Source organism: Sceloporus undulatus, chromosome 1 (assembly GCF_019175285.1).
Source record: "Sceloporus undulatus isolate JIND9_A2432 ecotype Alabama chromosome 1, SceUnd_v1.1, whole genome shotgun sequence".
Classification (NCBI taxonomy): Eukaryota; Metazoa; Chordata; class Lepidosauria; order Squamata; family Phrynosomatidae; genus Sceloporus; species Sceloporus undulatus.
In genome coordinates, this window is record NC_056522.1 from 269258071 (window position 1) to 269277347 (window position 19277).

The 19277-nt window shown below is 39.5% G+C and overlaps 1 protein-coding gene across 2 annotated transcripts in view; it reads left to right on the plus strand.

The window, feature by feature from the left end:
* TSPAN32 (tetraspanin 32) overlaps positions 1 to 18750 on the plus strand; it is a 60962-nt gene extending 42212 nt beyond the window's left edge. Inside the window, exons 5-8 of one of the 2 annotated variants that reach the window (XM_042445626.1) lie at positions 3249 to 3350; positions 7104 to 7196; positions 16118 to 16201; positions 18138 to 18750. In XM_042445626.1, the coding sequence (XP_042301560.1) occupies positions 3249 to 3350; positions 7104 to 7196; positions 16118 to 16201; positions 18138 to 18233 (375 nt within the window). In that variant the 3' untranslated portion in view covers positions 18234 to 18750. The remainder of the gene's footprint in view (positions 1 to 3248; positions 3351 to 7103; positions 7197 to 16117; positions 16202 to 18137) is intronic. The other variant, XM_042445627.1, reaches the window with a different exon arrangement.
* The last annotated feature ends 527 nt before the right edge of the window (positions 18751 to 19277 follow it).

Consider the following 19277-nt stretch of genomic DNA (forward strand, 5'->3'; position numbering starts at 1 on the left):
TATTGTTTTGTATCAGATTGTTATTGTTGTTGTTGTTGTTGTTATGCACCATAAAGCCTCCTTCCACCTTCTAGTGGCAACCAGAATAGACTCAAAGAAACAATGGGGACAGGCCCGTAGCTAGGCTGGGGCAACTGAGGCACGGCCCCGGGGCCCCCAGCCAAAGGAGCCCCCAAAGAGAATACAAGAAAATTAAAAATGAACTGACATTTTTGTGACGTATAATAAACCTTTTAAATTAAGGAGCTGTACAGATGAGGAGAAAGAGGTGGCCAGAGTTCGCTCCTTTCTCCCTCAGTCGCTGTGGCAATGATGTGCTCAGAAAAAAGAGCCATGAAACGTGGCTTCTTTGTCCATCGCAACAGAGGCGCCATAAGCACCCTGAAGCGGTGCTGTGACATTCCTCATGTGCCATGCCATTTGGACATGGTGCATAAGCCACATCATCAATGCACACCCCGTGTAAAATATAGGGGCCCCAAATGTGCTTTCTGCCCCAAGGCCCCTAAAGGCCTAGCTATGGGCCTGAATTAGGATTTGGTGACCCAAAATATTTGTAAGTATGATTTTCATGTGTCATCTCCAGTGGGAGATGTAGATGCAAATTTTTCAGTTTTCGGGAGTGCTGAGTTCAAAAGAAGAAGAGCTGTGTGCAAATTTTTAGATCATCTAGCAGAACAGCAGCTTGCTACAATTAGCAAGGCTTAATTGATTTCTTGCTGTAATTTGCAAAGAGTCTTTAAGGGGACTATACGTTTACTTCGGCTACATCCACACTGCAGAAATAATCAAGTCTGACACCACTTTAACTGCCATAGCTCAGTGCTATGGAATTCTGGCTGGAAGCACCTTTTCCTCACTCACTCAGTAAGTAAGAAGGAATAATTCCTTCATTTCACCTTGTTCTTGAAACAGCCCCATTAGCTAAGATTTCTGTCCTAATTTCCAAACAGGAAAATATACTCTGTGTGCGCGTGCGTATGTTTGAACAATAAGCTGTGAGCAACAGAAGTTGATACTTAATTCATAGTACTTAATGATATCCTTACCCTTACTTAGACTTAGGTCTGGAAACTAGTTTGGGCCTGGGAATATGCCAGACATGCAACCATATTTGTAAGTGCCATTGAGTCAGTAGATCTATTTCAACTGGGACTAACAATTGAGATTATCATTAATATTATATTGATATACTGCCTTTCCCCCAAGTTTGGGAATCAAGGCTGCTTACAACATGGCAAACAAATCTAGCTAAAAATTCATAGCATTAAAAAAGTCAAAAATGTAATTAAACTACCAAAAAGTTAAAACCAGTTAAAAAAAAAGAAATCAGTCAAAAGAAAACAACAAATAGGAAGTCCAGCAAATTATAGAAGACCTGTTTCCCATGCGCAATTAGTCCTCAAAGACCTGCCATGAGAGAAAAAAGTTTTTACCTGCCTACAAAAAGGAAGCAAGGAAATTGACATTCTAATCTCTCCAGAGATTAATTCCAGAGCCTGGGAGCAGCCACCGAAAAGGCTTCCCACCAGATATAACTATGAGGATGATGGAATAGAGAGAAGGGCCTCCCAAGAAAATCTCAAAACAGAGGCAGGTTCATGTGGGAGGATACAGTGCTTCAGATAACCAGGACCTGAGAGCTTTATAGGTCATAACCCACTCTTTGAATTGTAGAATCATAGAATCACAGAATCGTAGAATCGTAGAGTTGGAAGAGACCACAAGGGCCATCCAGTCTACCCACTGCCTTGCAGTAACTCACAATCAAAGCACCCTCATCATAAGGCCATCCAGCCTCTGTTTAAAAACCTGCAAAGAAGGAGACTCCACCACTCTCTGAGGAAGTGTGTTCCACTGTTGAACAGCTCTCACTGTCAGGAAGTCCATTCTAATGTTGAGGTGGAATCTCTTTTCCTGGAGCTTGCATCCATTGTTTCAGGTCTTATTCTCTGGAGCAGCAGAAAACAAGCTTGTTCCATCCTCAGTATGACACCCATTCAAATATTTAAACGAGGCTATCATATCAGCCTAGAATCACATTGGCCTTTTTACTTGCCACATCAAACTCATGTTCAACTTTTGGTCCACTAGGACTCCTAGGTCCCTTTAACATGTAATCTTATTAAGCCAGATGCCCAGAAACAGACTAGCAGGCAGTGAAGGTGTTGTAACAATGGGGCTCTGCACTCCCTGTTGCTGTTATTGTGTGACTTCAAGTTTTTCTGACTTACGGCGACCATGAGGCAAAATTTAGCAAGTTTCTTTAGAGGGGGTTTACCATTACAACCCAGTGGGGTTTTATGGTCAAGCAGGGAATAGAACCCAGCATTCAAATCACTATACCATGCTGTCTCTATACAAAAGGATTCTATATAACATTTTAATTAAAATGCAGATTGAGCAAGACTTCCATGATTTTGCTGAATTTACATCACTTTTTTTATAATTTACTAGTGCGGGGAGGGGCATGATGAGAGGAGATACCAGACACAAACACAGACACAGAAATTTTTATTCATCCACCTATCCTATTTTAAAGTTTTTCACAGCAACCTTTACTGCAACCTTTACAAAATAACTTTGTAGCCCATAACAGGAGTGTAGACATAATTCAATAGACTGAATGTTTGTACAACCTCATCAGATTCAGTTTACAAGCTGGAATGCTATTGCACACCAAAGCTTACACTTTTTAGAATTTTTCAGTCCGGTGTATAACCCAAAATACATACAGATATTTTTATATTAAGGTTACGTGCATACAAAATATATCCAGGGAAATACATACAAAAATGCATCAAATAGAAAAGTATCCTTGCAAAAAGCACACTAGTAAAAGCAAAAAAGTCATGTATATATAGTATAGTATAAGGAAAAATGAACACAACATTTGTTTGAATTTGTCTGAATTTTCATCTGACTTTCTTTTATAAATTTGATTGTGTTCTCAAATAGATAGAAACATGGACTGAAATATGTTGTCAAGGGAATGAAAAATTCAGTGATACTGAAGTTTGTAGATCTGCCCAGGCATTGTTAGAGTTTGATGATGATGATGATGATGATGATGATGCTTAAGAAAAGAAAGGAAAGGAAAATGGATTCTGCACCTGGTATTATCTTGTGCACTTTCTTCTGTAAACGGAGAACAATTAGGTGTAACTAACATGATGGTCTTCTTGTGAGATCCTCAAAGAATGACTAGCATCTACATATCTCTATTAATGGGCATGCTATTCCTACAGGTTGAAGATGCCATGATGGATGTATATGACTTTGTTTATGAGGATGTGAGAAGCAACACTTCCAACAGTAAAAGAGAGGAGCTACAAACCATCCACCAAACGGTGACACATTCATATGATTCAATAAAGGCAGTTCCAACTAAACTAGTTTTTAGAATTTCATATCTAATTAAGAAACAACCTGATGTTTTGCTTTACCAGAATTCTTTTCTCACTTCTAAAGTCTAGAAATAATGGCTTGAGCACAAGCCAGCCAAATTTATGTGCTTTTAAGGCTATGTTGTTCCCATAGGACAGAGCTGAGATAGTTTTAGTTCCTGTTAATACCAACTGGCCATTTTTATTCATCAAACATTTCTGTAGAACCCTTCAGTGGAATTTCTGGGGCAGGGCATATAAAAACAAGGTAAAATATACAAATAAATGTGGAACAAAACAATATCACATTTAAAAAAATACATTACAATAAATGTAAATAAATTTAAAGTTTGAGAAAATGAAAAATATCTTCACCTAGCCCAAAACAATAACAATGTTGGTGCCTGCAGGGCTCTCTTTTAAATGCCCTGACTTTAATTGTATGTTGCCCTTCATGCCTTTAAACAAAAAGTGCTACTTCTTGTAATGTGGAGCTCAGACATTTTAGTTCTTTACAATGGCTTATGTGAGAAATTAGCAAATATCCAGAAGAAGGTGGGTAAAATGCTGTCAGTAGGTATATGCAGTTTTTCAAGGCGCAACCAGTACCAGTTTTGAAAAAAGAACTCCATGTGGCTCTACATATAGTTAGGAAAGGCCCCAAATCAGGCTAAAATGGCTACTCACATCTCCTGAAGGTTTTACTAGGTGCTATTGACCATTTGTGGCTATAAAAATGAGGGATGTGGCTCTCAGGGGTCCTGTGATATAAATCCAGCCTCTGTTGGTTGCCCACCCCCAGCTATACCAATATGGGGCAACGTACCTATTACAGCAAGCATCAAATGTCCCATTCGACTGCTAATATTTTTTACTTTGGTTATCTGCTCTGCTATTACCTATAGAATGTTACCTATGATAGCAAGAAGTGGCACCAAACTTTTAAGTCTGGGTGCAGTTAATTCTGTCATGCCCTATATTCCTGAATCCTTTGTTGGAACTAGATGTCAGGGCTGGAGCATGGCTTTGGTGCGACTTCTGGACTCTTAGGACGCATGCATCATTGAAACACCATACCTCCACTGTGACTCGAAGCAGCTTTATTTTGGCTGTCTGTAACAGGCCAAAGAAATTCTGGCCACCATGAAACAGAATGTCACACAGCATAGTTGAATGAATGGAATTAGTTTGCTCACTGAAAATTATTAACTCGTTGATGCCTATGAACTGCTGTTTATGCTGCCCAGCTGAAGGATTTCTGGCATGGAGAAGAGACGTGTAAGATGTTCTTACAGGGAAGGTGTGGGGAGGCTGCCCAAAAGGGAGTGGAGTAGAAGGAGAAGTGTTACATTCCAAGCAGCAAACTAGCTAACAGCAGCAACTTCCTTCAGCTAGAATGTGAAGCTTGAAAGAAATAGCAGCATCATAGGCATGTGTGAGACAAAACAGCATAGTTGGAATGTCTATAGGAAAGAGAGAGAAATATGCAGAACCCTCTACAAATAGCTGACTAAAGGAAATACCAAGTCCTTTCCCTGTAGGTGTGTGTTTTGATAATATTAGAGCCACAGGAGAAAATCAACTTGAGTTCATTTCATTTAAGAACTCCTCCCTTTCTTTCTTCACCAGCCTTACACTTCTCACCATAGAGAGGTCAAAGCCATATTTTGAGTTTAATGTCAGGCACTTTTTGCTGTTGTTTTGAAATATTTCCTCAGCAATAACTACAAGTCTTGTGTTCTGATTATGGGACTTCAAGGCAGGAAGGAGAATAACATTATTTTTATGGATACAGAAAAATAATAAACTATAAATTTTATTTCTACCCAAGCATACTGGAAATCAGATATGGTTGTAGAATGCTCAATATATTTTTTTTAAATAAAAATAAAAACAAACTAAAAAAAATACTACAAAATACTGTCTTTCTTACAGTCCCCCTGAACTGAATAGTGATTACTTCCAGGTACGTTTATAAAGCAGGGCTACCAACCCCTCTTATCTGTCCCCTGTCTTCCCTTTGCCACCATCATAGCTGTTGATAGTGGCAGCTGGGAGCTTCCATGTCAGTGTGCAGTGAACCACCCCAGGCTGTAAGTCTGAACTTAAAAAGAGCTAGTCAATATACTAAACTCTATACCCAAAATAGGCTCAGCATTTTGGATAGCTCCTTTGGAGTTGAATCCTAGAGTGGATTCACTGCTTCAATGACATGCGAGCCACCAGTTGCCATTGCCTTCTGATACTAGCAGCACTGTCACCATCACTATCGGTAATAAAATACTGCTGAAATCTGTCAGTACTACAAAACATGTTCCCTTGACTTTTCATTCTTGGAAAGAAAGAATGGGTCTAGGCCCATATAGCCTCCAACTGTCCCATTTTGGCAATGATGTTCCCTGTTAATCCTCTGACATCCAATTATTTCAGCTGTTTTTAAAATGTTTCAGTTTCTCTCTCCTCCTCCCATTTTCCTTTTTTGCCCTCAACTTGTTTCAGTTGTTTCAAACTTAGTTTAAAGTGCAAACAAAGTTCTCACTCATTAGCTTAAGGGGAGGGGAGGGGCTTGGAGGAGAGGTGGGGAATCTTGGCCTCCTCAAGAGACGCAGAAGAAAGCAAACTGCTGCAGTCTCTCCTAGCTTGTGTGGTCTTCCTCACTGACAACTTTTGCCATCTTGACTACACCCTGATGCTACTTGGTCATATGTGTTCTGGTTTTCATCTGTGAAATGTTGGAGGGTATGGGCCCACTCTTGGAGAATTCCATAGTGAGACAGAGTCTCTAACACATTCTTCTTGTACAAGAGAGAGCCACTGGAGTTGCCACCAAATTTGGCACCAGCAGCAATGATGGGAGAAATATCAGCATCTGCCACCAAAATTAAGCAGAGGCCACCAAGAGTTGGAGGCAGTAATGGTAGCATGGCTCTTGTTGAGAACAGTCCAATGTAGCCCTCCATCTCTTGGAAGTTGCCCATAGGAGTGAACTTCCATTCCGTAGGAAAACAAAAAATGGACTTTGCTTTCTTCTTTTGCCAAGGACTGAATGAGACAGGCTTCATTAACCAGTCTGTGTGACTACAATACAAAGCAGCTGTTTATTGCCCACAAGACAGAATTGGGCATCTAGCCAAGCCTCCGCCCCCCACTTTGTTCTGTTTGGCTCTTAGTGTAAACAAATGTCCTGTAAGACAAGTGGATCATGCAAAGAGTGAATTTCAGCACCCAGACAGCATTGTGATATGCTAAGCAGGTATTCCAAAATTCCCTGAGTTACCAGGACTGATATAGTGGAGGAAATATCCCAAAGCTAGAACCAAATTTTGGCAATCTAGGGCTCATTCCCACTTACATTTAAACCAGTTTTTGATTCAGCTTCACTCTGTATTGGTAAATCGATTCCAAAAGAAGCAGCACAGAAGCACTCCATACTAAACATTTTGTTGTAGAGCTCCACTTGTCACATATATTGATAGATATGTGAGTCATCTTATGCTTATGCTTTTGGAGATGATATTGTGTCAGCCATGCACAAGAGAGAGTTATCTGAAAACTCAGGAATAATCCAAAGGTTTGCAAATATATACAAGGGTTAAGAGGGTAATTTTATAAGGTGGTAACTCATCCAACATAAAGATAATTCCTATGGCGTCTCTTGTCTAAAAAAGAGATAAACAATGATATGCATGACATTTTGTCCATTTTTTCCCCTTTTAGTTTCTTTGCTGTGGGAAGAGGTCACCCTTTGGTGAAGAAAGCAATATTGAAAATGAGATGTGTCAGTCAAAAATGGTGGATTCAGCAAAAGAGGTAATAATACGCTGTGCTGGGAGCAGGGATGTAAATCTTTACCTTTATTACCCTCACATCCAAGGACATCCCCATAGCTTTGTCTTTACTGTGTGTGAGAGAGAAAATATTTCCATGCAGTATTCTCTCAGTGTTCACATCTTGCAAAGCATTCTGCAGAATTATTTTGTGCAGAAGTGTGATTCCTTTGCACACAAAAATCCCACACACACACCCCAAACTCAGTGAAAATTGCACTGCTTCCTACATAGAAAAATCACATATGTTTCTACACACTTCTTGAGAAACTGCACTGAAATCCTCCTGCTCCATTCTCTCTGAATATTATTTCAATCCTTAGATGAGAAGTGATGATTGCAATAGCATTACTAGAGCTGTATGGGAACTATTTTTCAATGGCTTCCCTTAGTGATGTTGCTATAACCTTTAAAGGCCTGGCAACATCAGAGCAAGAGTGCCTATTGTGTGGGTTTTTGCCAAGCATCTCTCACTTTGCTAGGAACAAGTGGCAAGGAGAATTTAAATGACTGGCTCTGTTGTGGCATCAAGACCTTTCTTGAGAGAGAGAGCAGTAAGCCACAGTTTTAATATTACAGCAGGCCTATGGGATAATAAAACTTTGGGGGATATGGTACCCAGACCAATGCAATATGTGACATATGAAGAGTACTTATAATTTGCTCCCACTCTTGGGAAGAATAGTGATAGAAGCATCCTTGCCTTTGGCTTTGCGTGCTTCCTTTACCTGATTGGGCTGAAAACCCTTTGCTCAGTTTTGTATTCTGCCTGCTTCCTTCTCAGGAAACATTTGTGATCAAGGCAGACAGCTGCATTTCCTTAGTTGAAAGTGAAAGAAAATGATGCTTTGGGTGCTGTGAATTGATCATTCCTCTCTCCCTCTTCCTCCTCCTTTAACATGAGCAATGTGGCACACAAGAACAATAGCCAAAGACCAAAATGAGATGTTATATATAATATAACTCCTGCCAAAATCAACAGCTTCTATTGTTCTCTCTGTCCCAACAAACATTTTTAAACCGGTCTTCTCCAACTGACCATCCCTGGAGAAAAAAACACACTCCTTTGAGATGTGTTGTATATTTCTTGATATTGAAAATTTGACTGTTTCATAATGCCTTTTCCAGTTAGGTTTATCTTTGAAATGCATGCTCAGTATGGGGAATGGGTGCTGATGTGCCAGTGCAGAATGAATATATATTCTGTAGAGCTGGTGGTCATGCTTGACTTTCACCTAGCTTTCACCAATTTCCATGTATCCATTGAACGTGGGGGGGGGGGGGGATTAGTAGTAACTGCTCTTCCTGGCAGTTTGCTGTTATTAAAAACAAACAAACAGGTTCGTGATTATTTTTCAACCATGTTTGAAGAAAACCTTTACCAAATTAAGATTTCAACAGTTGCCAGTCATTTATTTGCAGGGTAGATATCCTTGTGTTTCTTTATGTGATATGGCTATGTACAGGATTTTGTTCATTACTTCACCATAATGCCCACTGTGCACCTCTCCAACAGAATGTCTGTTGTCTCATGTTCAGATACAATCTACAGTAGTTGCACCCATTATCAGCTTCGGCTGATTCACCAGCTATGACCCTTCCTGGAATGCGAAAACCTAGAAACGGCTGTACATTCACGGGTAACCTCTTGTCTCAAATTCTGCAATGCGCTCTACATGGGGCAACCCTCATGCCACGTTCAGAAGCTGCAATTGGTCCAAAATATGGCAGCCAGATTGGTGACAGGGAGTTCCAAATTTGATTCTATTACACCTATCTTAAAATCCCTACACTGGCTGCCCATTAGCTTCTGGGCACAGTATAAGGTGTGGGTTATTACCTATAAAGCCCTGCATGGCTTGTGCCCAGCTTACCTGAGGGAACACCTCCTCCCATACAATCCTTCCTGCACTCTCAGGCCCTCTGGGAAGAACCTACTGCAGTTAGAGAGAACTAGACTGAAGACGACTTCCCAGAGGACATTCTCTGTTGCTGCTCCAAAAATTTGGAATGACCTGCCGGATGAGATCCGCCTTATAACATCTTTGGAGGTCTTTAAGAAGACAATAAAAACGGATCTCTTCTGGTAGGCCTTCCCAAACTGATCTCCTCAGAATTTTCACTCTCCATTACCGGACTTTGATCAAAATTTATTTTATTAACCATTTTATTGGGAATTGTTTTTAATGGTATTTTAAGGTGGGAGGGAGATTGGGGAACTAGGATCTAATATGTCCTGTTATGCTTTCATCTATTGATAGTCATTTTTTTTTGTTTTTTTTTTTTTTGTTATTACCTGCCTCGATCCAATACAAGGAGAGGCAGGATACAAATTATTATTATTATTATTATTATTATTATTATTATTATTAATAATAATAATACAGAACATAGGGCCAAAACAGACAGCTGAAAAAAATCGCATTTCTGGGCATCTACCCACCACATGCCACCGGAGCATCTTGTAGCCACCTTTGGCTGCCGGGTGGCCAGGAAAGTCAGCTCTTTTATGGCCCAAATAGGAGTGGACTTTTTATGCTTCTATTTGGATTGGGTTCAAGGTGAATTGGGGCTGCAGCATGTGTTTACCATGGCCCCAATCCATCTTTGACAGGGGTAGCTTCAAGCTGCCCCTTCCTGGCTGTCTGCTCTGGCCCATAGTAACCTCCCTGCTATTCATATATCACATCAAGTTGCACCATCTGCATTAGCAGCAAAGAATGTGAGACTCAGGGCCAGAGCAGACAGGCATAAAAGAGCAGCCTGATTCCACTCTGGTTGCAAGTGGGTCAGGACTGTACTGACAGCACAACCCACTCCCAAAGCAGGCTGCGGCCACAGGACCCAACCCAAGCCACCAGGAGCCAGATTATGCCAGTTCCTTTTTGCTTTTGTCCAAAAGACTGGAGCACAGCTAAAGCACAACTTTGGGCCACTTTGGAGGCATGCATCATTTGAACACCATGTCTCCAAAGTGGCCAGAAGCCACTTCATTTGGTCCATCTGGTCCAGGCCTGAGAATCTTAAATCAATGACATGAGACTGCAGGGGACTTTTGATTATTGGAAAAGGCTGATCCTGTGGTAATTTTTAGTATGTTTTAAAATTACACCCAAATGACTTAAAAAAAAGTTTCTGTAAATATGTGCTTACCCTTTAAATGTCTGTGCTGATGCCAACAGACATTTATTCCATTGTATTTTGTTGGACTTGAAATGGCCTATGGTTAAATATTAATACATTGTTTGAAAGAATATTCTCTCTGAGATGTTGGGTAATGCAAAATGTTTGAGGTGGCATCATTGTGTCATGAGTTTCCCAGCTTCATAAGAGATGGTCAATAAAGTGGAACAGGAGCAGGAAAATACAAAATGTGAAAAATGCCACATTTACCTAGCTGTCACAGCTATTTTTGTAGGGAAAGGGTTATATTTAAGGTTATATTTTTTCCTGTTTGTTGAGGCCAAAAAGTCTGATATGCCAAAGGCATAGCATTAACTGCCTCTGGTGGAGGATGGTTTCTGATGTGGACCACAGTAAAGAGTCTGAAGCCACAATGCATAATTAATGCAATTTGATATTGCTTTAATTGTCATGGCTCCATCCTATGGAATCCTGGGCTTTGTAGTTTGTTGTGGCACCAGAGTTCTATGACAGAGAAGGCTTAATATTTCCCAAAACCACAAATCGCAGAATGCCATAGCACTGAGCCATGACAGTTAAAGTAGTGTGGTACAACTGCTTCAGCATCCCTTTCACAAAATACTGTTACCAAGAGTTCCCACCATGTACACATATGCCTTATCTTAGCAGCTGGCATGCAAACTGAAGCTTGAGGATCTGTTGGAAGGTGTGCATGGACATTTTACTGCAAATCACATTCCAGTGTCTCTTTACTGAACACAAACTACAAGGCCGGAGATTACAGGAAGTTGCTTGGCTCTTGTCCATTTACACCAGGGGACATGTGCGAGGGTGTGCACAGCTATTTGTACTTCCGTGTTCCTTGGGTTGGCAATGAAGATTGCAGCCATTCCCTGTGAGGAATTTATGGGAATACACAGTATCCTTTCTTGTGCTGTTTATGAATATGCTGGACACAGCACCACAGAGGCTTGAGCACAGTTTGTCAGGCCATTAAACATAGACATAGGACCTTATCACATGGGGAAAACTGGGGGTTTAAACTGTTAGAAAAATTTGCTTGGGTGATGTCTCTTGCCCTTGGTTCTGAACTGGTGCCAACTGGATGTAGATGCAGTCTCTTCTGGAACTCAGAATCAAAGAAACTCCAACACAAGCTTCAGCTTGCAGGAACAATACCTAGTGAAACAGCTGCTTAATTAAAGAAACAAACACTATAGCAGGCTTCACTCTATGAGGGCTTTTATTGTCTTAGCTGCTATATACATGAGCTAATAGCTACTAACTGTACAACACATCTTTCTTTCAAAGTCCATACTCACAGAAAAACACTAAAACATAAGATCAGTCTTTGTTCTCTCATAAGAACAACATTCCCACGATGTGATCACATAGGACAGCCCCTTTCCCACAAGTTGCCATGCAACATAGGAACCAATCACAGTACAAACAGAAAACGTGTCTTGTTTACATTTTGTCTCGTCCATTGTCCTTGAGCCGTCTGCTGCGTAGACTTTTTGCCTTCAGCCGCAACCAATTTAAACATTAGTAAACCATTGTCACATCTGGACATTTTCAATACAAATATACAATAACATAAACAGCGATTATTCCGTGCAAAACACGATATTGCAATTAAAATTTTCACACACATTACTATTAAACAGGCAATAAACAGCAACAAATCATTTTCCAGATTTTCCCAGGAAAATCGTAATTGTGACATGGTGTTTTGCACGGGATAATCACTGTTTTAACCCCCCAATTTTGCCTGATTTCCCCCATGTTATAAGGTCCATAGTTTAACAGCAATGAATTACTGGACTACAGAGTTCTGACTGCATGTAGCTTCAGGCAAGAAAGCTGATACTCACTGATGGTGGAATCAAGCATGGGAGTATGAAGGATTCCTGATAGTCCTTTAGCCATCCAGACCAAGAAACCCGAACCTTCCACCTCCAGGGAACATGGTCGAAGCAAGCACTGACCAAATTAGTGCCTGGATAGAGAGACCACTCACAGACTGATGTAAGCCACTCTGCCTTTTTGTACAATATGTTTTTGGCTCAACAGACCATATCCTGGACAGAAATTAAACACACATAATTGACCTGAATGCATATTCTTCCCATTTATCTTTCACTTTTCTTCCTTCTCCCCACTTATCACCCCAGTGTAGTTTTAGACTAAATATTGTCTTTTTTCTTGCTGTTATATAAAATGCTATATATAATAAAATATAAAAAGATATTGGTAACACTGTGTGAACAACAAGAATCAGTGTATACAGATACCAGTGCTCTATATTGGCTATTTAGCTAGACAGGTATAACTAACTTTTCCTGGTCCTGGCGCTCCCCTTTCCCACAGCGTACCTTAAGAACCAGCTGGCAGATCAGGCAAAAAAAGTCCATTCAACTTCTGATGAGGGAGCAAGGAGGATACCATTTCCACCCCTACTACCACCAGTAAGTGAGGCTGAAACAAGGGTCCAAAAAACACTGCAGAAATAATCCAATCTGAGACCACTCAATGCAAGGGAACTGTAGTTTTGTGAGGCATTTAGTCTTTTCCGTCAGAGAGCTCTGGTGCCATAATAAATTACAATTCCCAGGATTCCCTAGCATTGAACCAGGATAGTTAAAATGGCCTCAAACTGATTTATATCTGCAGTGTGTTTTGGACCAAGGACTTGCAAAAGGAGTCCTGGTTCTGATTGTCACAGCCTCACTTACCAGTGAGAAACAGGTAGAAACATTCTCTTCCTTGTGCCCTGATCAAAAATTAAAAAGACTTCCTTCATGGGATCCAGCTGGGGAGGCTTTTAAAATGGGCTGGGTTAGCAATTAATGTAGTTTTACAGACTTATTTAATATATAACAGTTGTGGTTACAAATGTATAACTGCAATACTGAATGTCAGCCAGGCATATTCGTATAGTAAACAAAGCTGTAAATAAATACCTGGCTGAAAATTATTATTTACTTTCCTCTTCTTTGTGTTGGATGCTGAAGTGTTTTAATTACATGTTATTTTCAAACACTTTACTAGTTTTATATTGCCTTGTATACTGCTTCCTCTCTTTCTCTCGTCTAATCTCTCTCTTAATGTAAACTGCTAAGAGATTTTATTGTACCAAGCAATCCATAAACATAGCAATAAATATTTCTTTATTTTTTAAATATCCAATCCGATATGAAAGTTAAAGTTAAAATAAAAGATAATAGAGTTAACAGATAGATGATACAATAATACAAAATGGAAATGCAAAATACAATGATACAAAATAAAAATAATGTTAAAACCATAAATAATAGAGAGATTAAAAATCAACAAAAATTGTATTAAAACATTAATTTAAACATTTATAAAAGACCAATAAGGTACAGAAAGTATTTTAAAATACTCCCAAATAATCTGCTCATAATAATTATTAAATAAAGCAATGAATGCTGTATCAGATTGAAGAAGGCTGATATAGCTTATCTTTAGCTAAGAAAAGTCCATTCTACTCTATAAAAAGGCAAACAGATTGGCCTTTACATGAGGAATGGGCAACCTATGGCCTTCCAGATGTTGGTGTACTGCTGTTCTCATCATCTCTTACCACTGACTATGTTGACTAGTGAGTTTATCGCACCATTTAAAAATCTGGTTTACCTCTCCCAAATTGAAGTCTAATTTGGAATGCAGCTGGGTTGTATCGCCTGGATTTTGCTGCTGAATCCACCAGCCAAATACAGCCCAGCTGCAGCCCAGGTCCCAGGCACACTTATCCAGCCACATTTCAAAGTCAGGAACTTTCTGACTTTGAAAAGCAGTTTGCTGAATGTGCCTAGGACATGGGCTGCAACCGGGCTGTATTTGGCCAGCGGATTCAGTGGCAAAATCTGGGAGGTAAACCCGGCTGCATCCTGAATTAGACTTCAATTTGGGAGAGGTAAGCCAGGATTTTTAGTGGTGCAATAACCTCCTAGGACTAACAGGAGTTATAGCTCAACAACATCTGGGGAAAGCCACAAGTTGCCCACTCCTCTATACAAAAGAATAAATAGACAACAATATCTGACATCAATCAGGGAAAGAAGGATTTTGGTCCTAAAGAACACTGCTCTAGTCATCTTGGTTGTTCTTTAAGATGATTTGTTGGTTTTGCTGTAACAGAGTAATAGGTACTGATAAATAACCACTTTACCATGAATCAGAAATATTCCCATCAGATGATGATGACTTCTACCTGTTTACCATCAGGCTATGGATATAACTACTTGAGAACAAAAGAGGGACATGCTTTGTTTTACTTGCCATTTGATTGATCAGGCTTGCAGTCATAAGCACAGTTCAGAGGGAGTAGGTTCTATTGGGGGAAACCGGACTAAATTTCGAATAAATAGAGACAGGAATGGACTCCACAACAGAAAACCTTTGGTTAGTCTTAACTGGAGTAGACCCATTCCATCAATTGTTGAATGCTGAGTCAACACAAAAGTAAATCCATTTGATCCAATGGCTCTACTTCCATCAAAACCAGTAAGAGGCCCATGAGAATGAGGATGAACTTTGGTTGTTTTGTTTCTGCACACATCTTTTTTCAGAAAAGAATATAAAACTTTTACTTTGTAGGTAACATTTATGACTATTCAAGAAAATCAGCAAGCACAGAAGTTATAAAACTTTAAAGATAAATAACTGTGGGAGGGAGAACATTGCAGTTGTGAGAAGAGGAGAGTCTTCCTGGATCATGCCAGATGTCCACCTGAGGTAGTCAACACATTGGAAGACAGGAACAGAATTCAAAAGGACCTTGATAAACTATAAAATTGGGCTGAAAAGTAAGAAAATGAAATTGAACAGAGAGAAATGCAAAAGTCTGCATTTAGGCCACTAACCAAATGCACTGGTATAAAATGGGGGATACTTGGCTTAGTATGTGATAAGGACCTTGGGATTATTGTTGATCATAATTAAAACATGAGCCAGCTGCATGATACTTCAGCAAAGAAAGCAAATCATATTTTAGCCTGCATTAATAAAATCATAGTTTCCAAATCAAGGGAAGTAATAGTCCCAATAGTGTATGTGGTAGTCAGGCCTCATCTGGGGTACTGTATTCACAGCTCCCTGCTGGGGATGCTCTAACTGAAATACCTGCATTAAGTAGTGGATTTGATTCAATAGCCTATGATTCCCCTTCCAACTTTTAAGGCTCCCTCTGTGTGTATGTGTATGCACATACAGTACTTTAGATTGTATGGCCCTGGCAAGACCCACTGTTTTCAGTTGTTGTGCCTGTAAGGTGCCATGCAAAGTAATGGAGCTATATACATAAACAATAACAACAACAGTTCTTGCACAGCAACCAGCCAGATGCTTATGGGAAGGCCACATGCAGGTCACCAAGGTCCTTTCCCATGACTGTGGAAAGAGCTATCCAGGGTGTGGAATCTGTTTTAGAGATAAAGTTCAGCATCTTGCATTGCTTCTGTAAAAGTTGGGCTAAAACTTAGAATGAATTGACTTCCCCACCAGCCAAGTCTACCCCAAGTTGTGCCCCAGCAGCTGGCATTCAGTGCAATACTTATTCCAAAGATGTAAGAAGTTTGTATCACCTTGGAATAGAAGGAGAAACAAGGAGCCCAGTACTCTCTATTAATGTTTCCGCAGTAATAATTCCCACTATGTTTCAATAGGGTTTACTTCCAAGTAAGCATACATAGGATTGCAGCTCTTGATTTTAAATCTATTTATTTCATATTACAGGATTGCCTTCAGGAGATCCAGCACTTCCTGAAAAAACATATGGAATTTGTCTCCATACTGATGACCATCACAGTTTTCTTCATGGTAACTATATCTGCCAGTCTGTTCTGCTTGTTCTGAACTAATAATAATAATAATTTGTTTTATTTATATACCGCTATTCCAAAGATCATAGCGGTGAACAGCAAGTAAGCTAATTAGCAAGTAAGCTAATGGATGAAACAGAAATGCAGACTAGCATTGGGGGCGCCACCATAGTTCTGATAAAGTTACATTTTGTTCAGGGAACTTAACCATTTTTGAGGAATCACAAAGACAGGGAGAATTTAGCTATTTGGTAGAAATAAACTCATGATGAGAGCCAGTGTGATGTAGTGGTTTGAGTGTTGTATTAGAACTCTTGAGACCAGAGTTTGAATTCTCACTCAGCCTTGGAAACCCACTGGGTGACTTTGGGCAAATCACACTCTCTCAACCTAGAGGAAGGTAAAAACAAACCCCTTCCAAACAAATATTGCCAAGAAAACCCCATGGTCTGTTGGCCTTAAGCCAGGGTCACCATAAGTCAGAATTTACTAGAAGACACACCAAAACAAATTCATGTTAAATAACCCTTTTATTTACACACTCTCCAACATTTTAGTGATAAAAATGGGGACATGTGTGTTTGAGTGTGGTCAAGATGGCAAAAATTATTAATGAGGAAGAACACACAAGCTAGGAATGGCTGCAGCAGTTTGCTCTTGCCTAAGCCAACAAGGACAAGATTCCAACTGCTCCTCTCCTCTCTCTCCTCCTGAGTTAAATAACTGCAAACTTTTAATTCAGTTTGCACCAATGGAAGTAAGCTGAGGACTAAGGGGAGAAATGGGAGGAAGGGAGAGAAACTGGGACATTTTAAATGAATCTGAATAAGTAGGATGACAGATAAATAATCAGGAATGTAACTGCCAAATCAGGACAGATATAAGGTATTTATACTTTAAATTTTATAGCACATTGTTCTTTTGTGCTTTAAGAAAAGGTCTATATCTAGGGTACACTCCTGACAGGAGTTGAGGGGCCACTTTGGTATCCAACGAAAACTTGAGCAGCAGCACCATCAATTTTTTAAAGCATATTTGAGGAATTTCCACAGAAAGGTTTTCATGGGGCAATTTTACCATGGTTTGGGGCCTGCTTAGAATGTTTTAACCCCAGGAGAGTTTGGAAGTTTTCTTTTTTAAAAAAAAACCTGTTTTTAGTTGTACTGTTTTTAAACAGCTTTTATTATTTTTATACAGATGTTTTAAATTGTCTTTAATGTTGTTGAGAGAGTAATTATTTTTAATGTTGGCCTTTCATGCCCCCCCCCCCCCCAGTTTTATTTTAATTTTATTTCATTTGTTTTAATTTACTGTATCCCAGTTCTGGGGAAAAGGCAAGCTATATATACTTATTTATAAGTCTAGAAATTTTAATCAAAAAATTGATCCCAAAAACCTGAGTTGACATATCCATAGGTCAATGTAAGAACTGTACTTTAACGCTTACATTAAAAAAACCAAAAAGAACCATCCCGTAGTGAAAGGCAAGAGTGTAATCTGTTCTGAAAGCACTGACCCTCTTTTAACATGAGCACAAACAGTTACACCTGTTGGAGGTTTGTAAGTTGTTTGGCATTGTTTCCCTTTACTTCATCTTTTTGATCTTTTGTTACATGCCCCTAAGTTTTACCCTCAACCTATCTATGCATCGCATCAAAAGCCATAATTCTGGCCTCAAAACCTGCCCCCAACTTGTACATGAGGTTGACTTATAGTTGAGTATATACAGGTAAAGTTGAGGTCAATGTTCCATTTATTTAACTGGTTGGGGAAAAAAACCCTCTTGGCTTTAAAGCAGTCTAGGTGAACCCAGCACTCAGCCATTGTGAATGCGTATTTTTAGATTTAAATTCTTTTGAATATGTAAAAAACCAGTGTGTGTGTGTTGTGTATTCCAGTAATGTTTTAAATTCCCTTTCATTTATCTGACTCAGGTGTATGGGATGATCTTAACTTCATTCCTTTGGTACTCTATCCACTTCAATAACAGTTTGGACCGAAAGGGCAAATATATCCTAGCAAAGCAATAGAAGATTGGCTTTTGTCTCATGCAGAAGAAAGGAAGAGGTTATTGGACACCAAAACAAATTGGATTGTTTTCCTGCAACTATGAATGGACAGTGGATATCCCTGAATTTTATTCTTCAGTTTCTTTATTTTATTTTCAAAATTTCCAGTTCCAAATATGGTTGAACTAATATGACACAGCCTGTAAGGCTGCAATGTCTATAGACAAAGAGCTGACTGACCAAAGTGTTCATGCAACACTGAGTGGAAACATGAAGGTAGGATATAAACCAGGAACCAAGAAGATGCCAGCCACAAATATGTTTGCCAACGAAAAGCCATAATTTAGAGCCTTCAAAATAGCAAGTGAAAACAAACCACATGTGCCAACAAAAAGGAAACTCAAGGATGTGAAAATTATTTAGCTCATGAATCAGTAAGAATCTTTTCAAAGTAACAACTATGTGTATATATGTATGTATTATTTTTCCGGTGTATAAGATGACTGGGCGTATAAGACGACCCCCAACTTTTCCAGTTAAAATATAGAGTTTGAGATATACTCACCATATAAAACTACCCCTCTTCCAAAGCACACCAAATAAAAATTAAAAAAACATCAGGTTTGATTTCAATATAATTTTAATTCAAATGCTTATGACATGCAGGTGCTAAGGGGAAGATGAGCTGGCATTACTTAAAGTGAACTTATGCTAACCACTTTTGACATAGCAGAATAGAGTGATACCATTATTTCTCATAATCTGGACCACGGATAGGGATCATACAGTCTTCCAGATGTTGGGCTGCAAATCCTAGCATTCGCACCATTGCCTATGCTGGTTAGAGCTGCTGTACGTTGCAGTTCAGCATCATCTGGAGGGCTGCATGATTCCTACTCCTGTTCTGGATACTGTATTTCTGTTGATGCAGCATTGAATTGCTTTAGCTTTTACACATAGAATCATAGAGTTGGAAGTTGGGTTCGGACAGTCAACCAATTACAAATCCACATAACCTTGTCTAGCCCACATTTTACAAGCTCATTTGCAAGAATGTCATGGGGA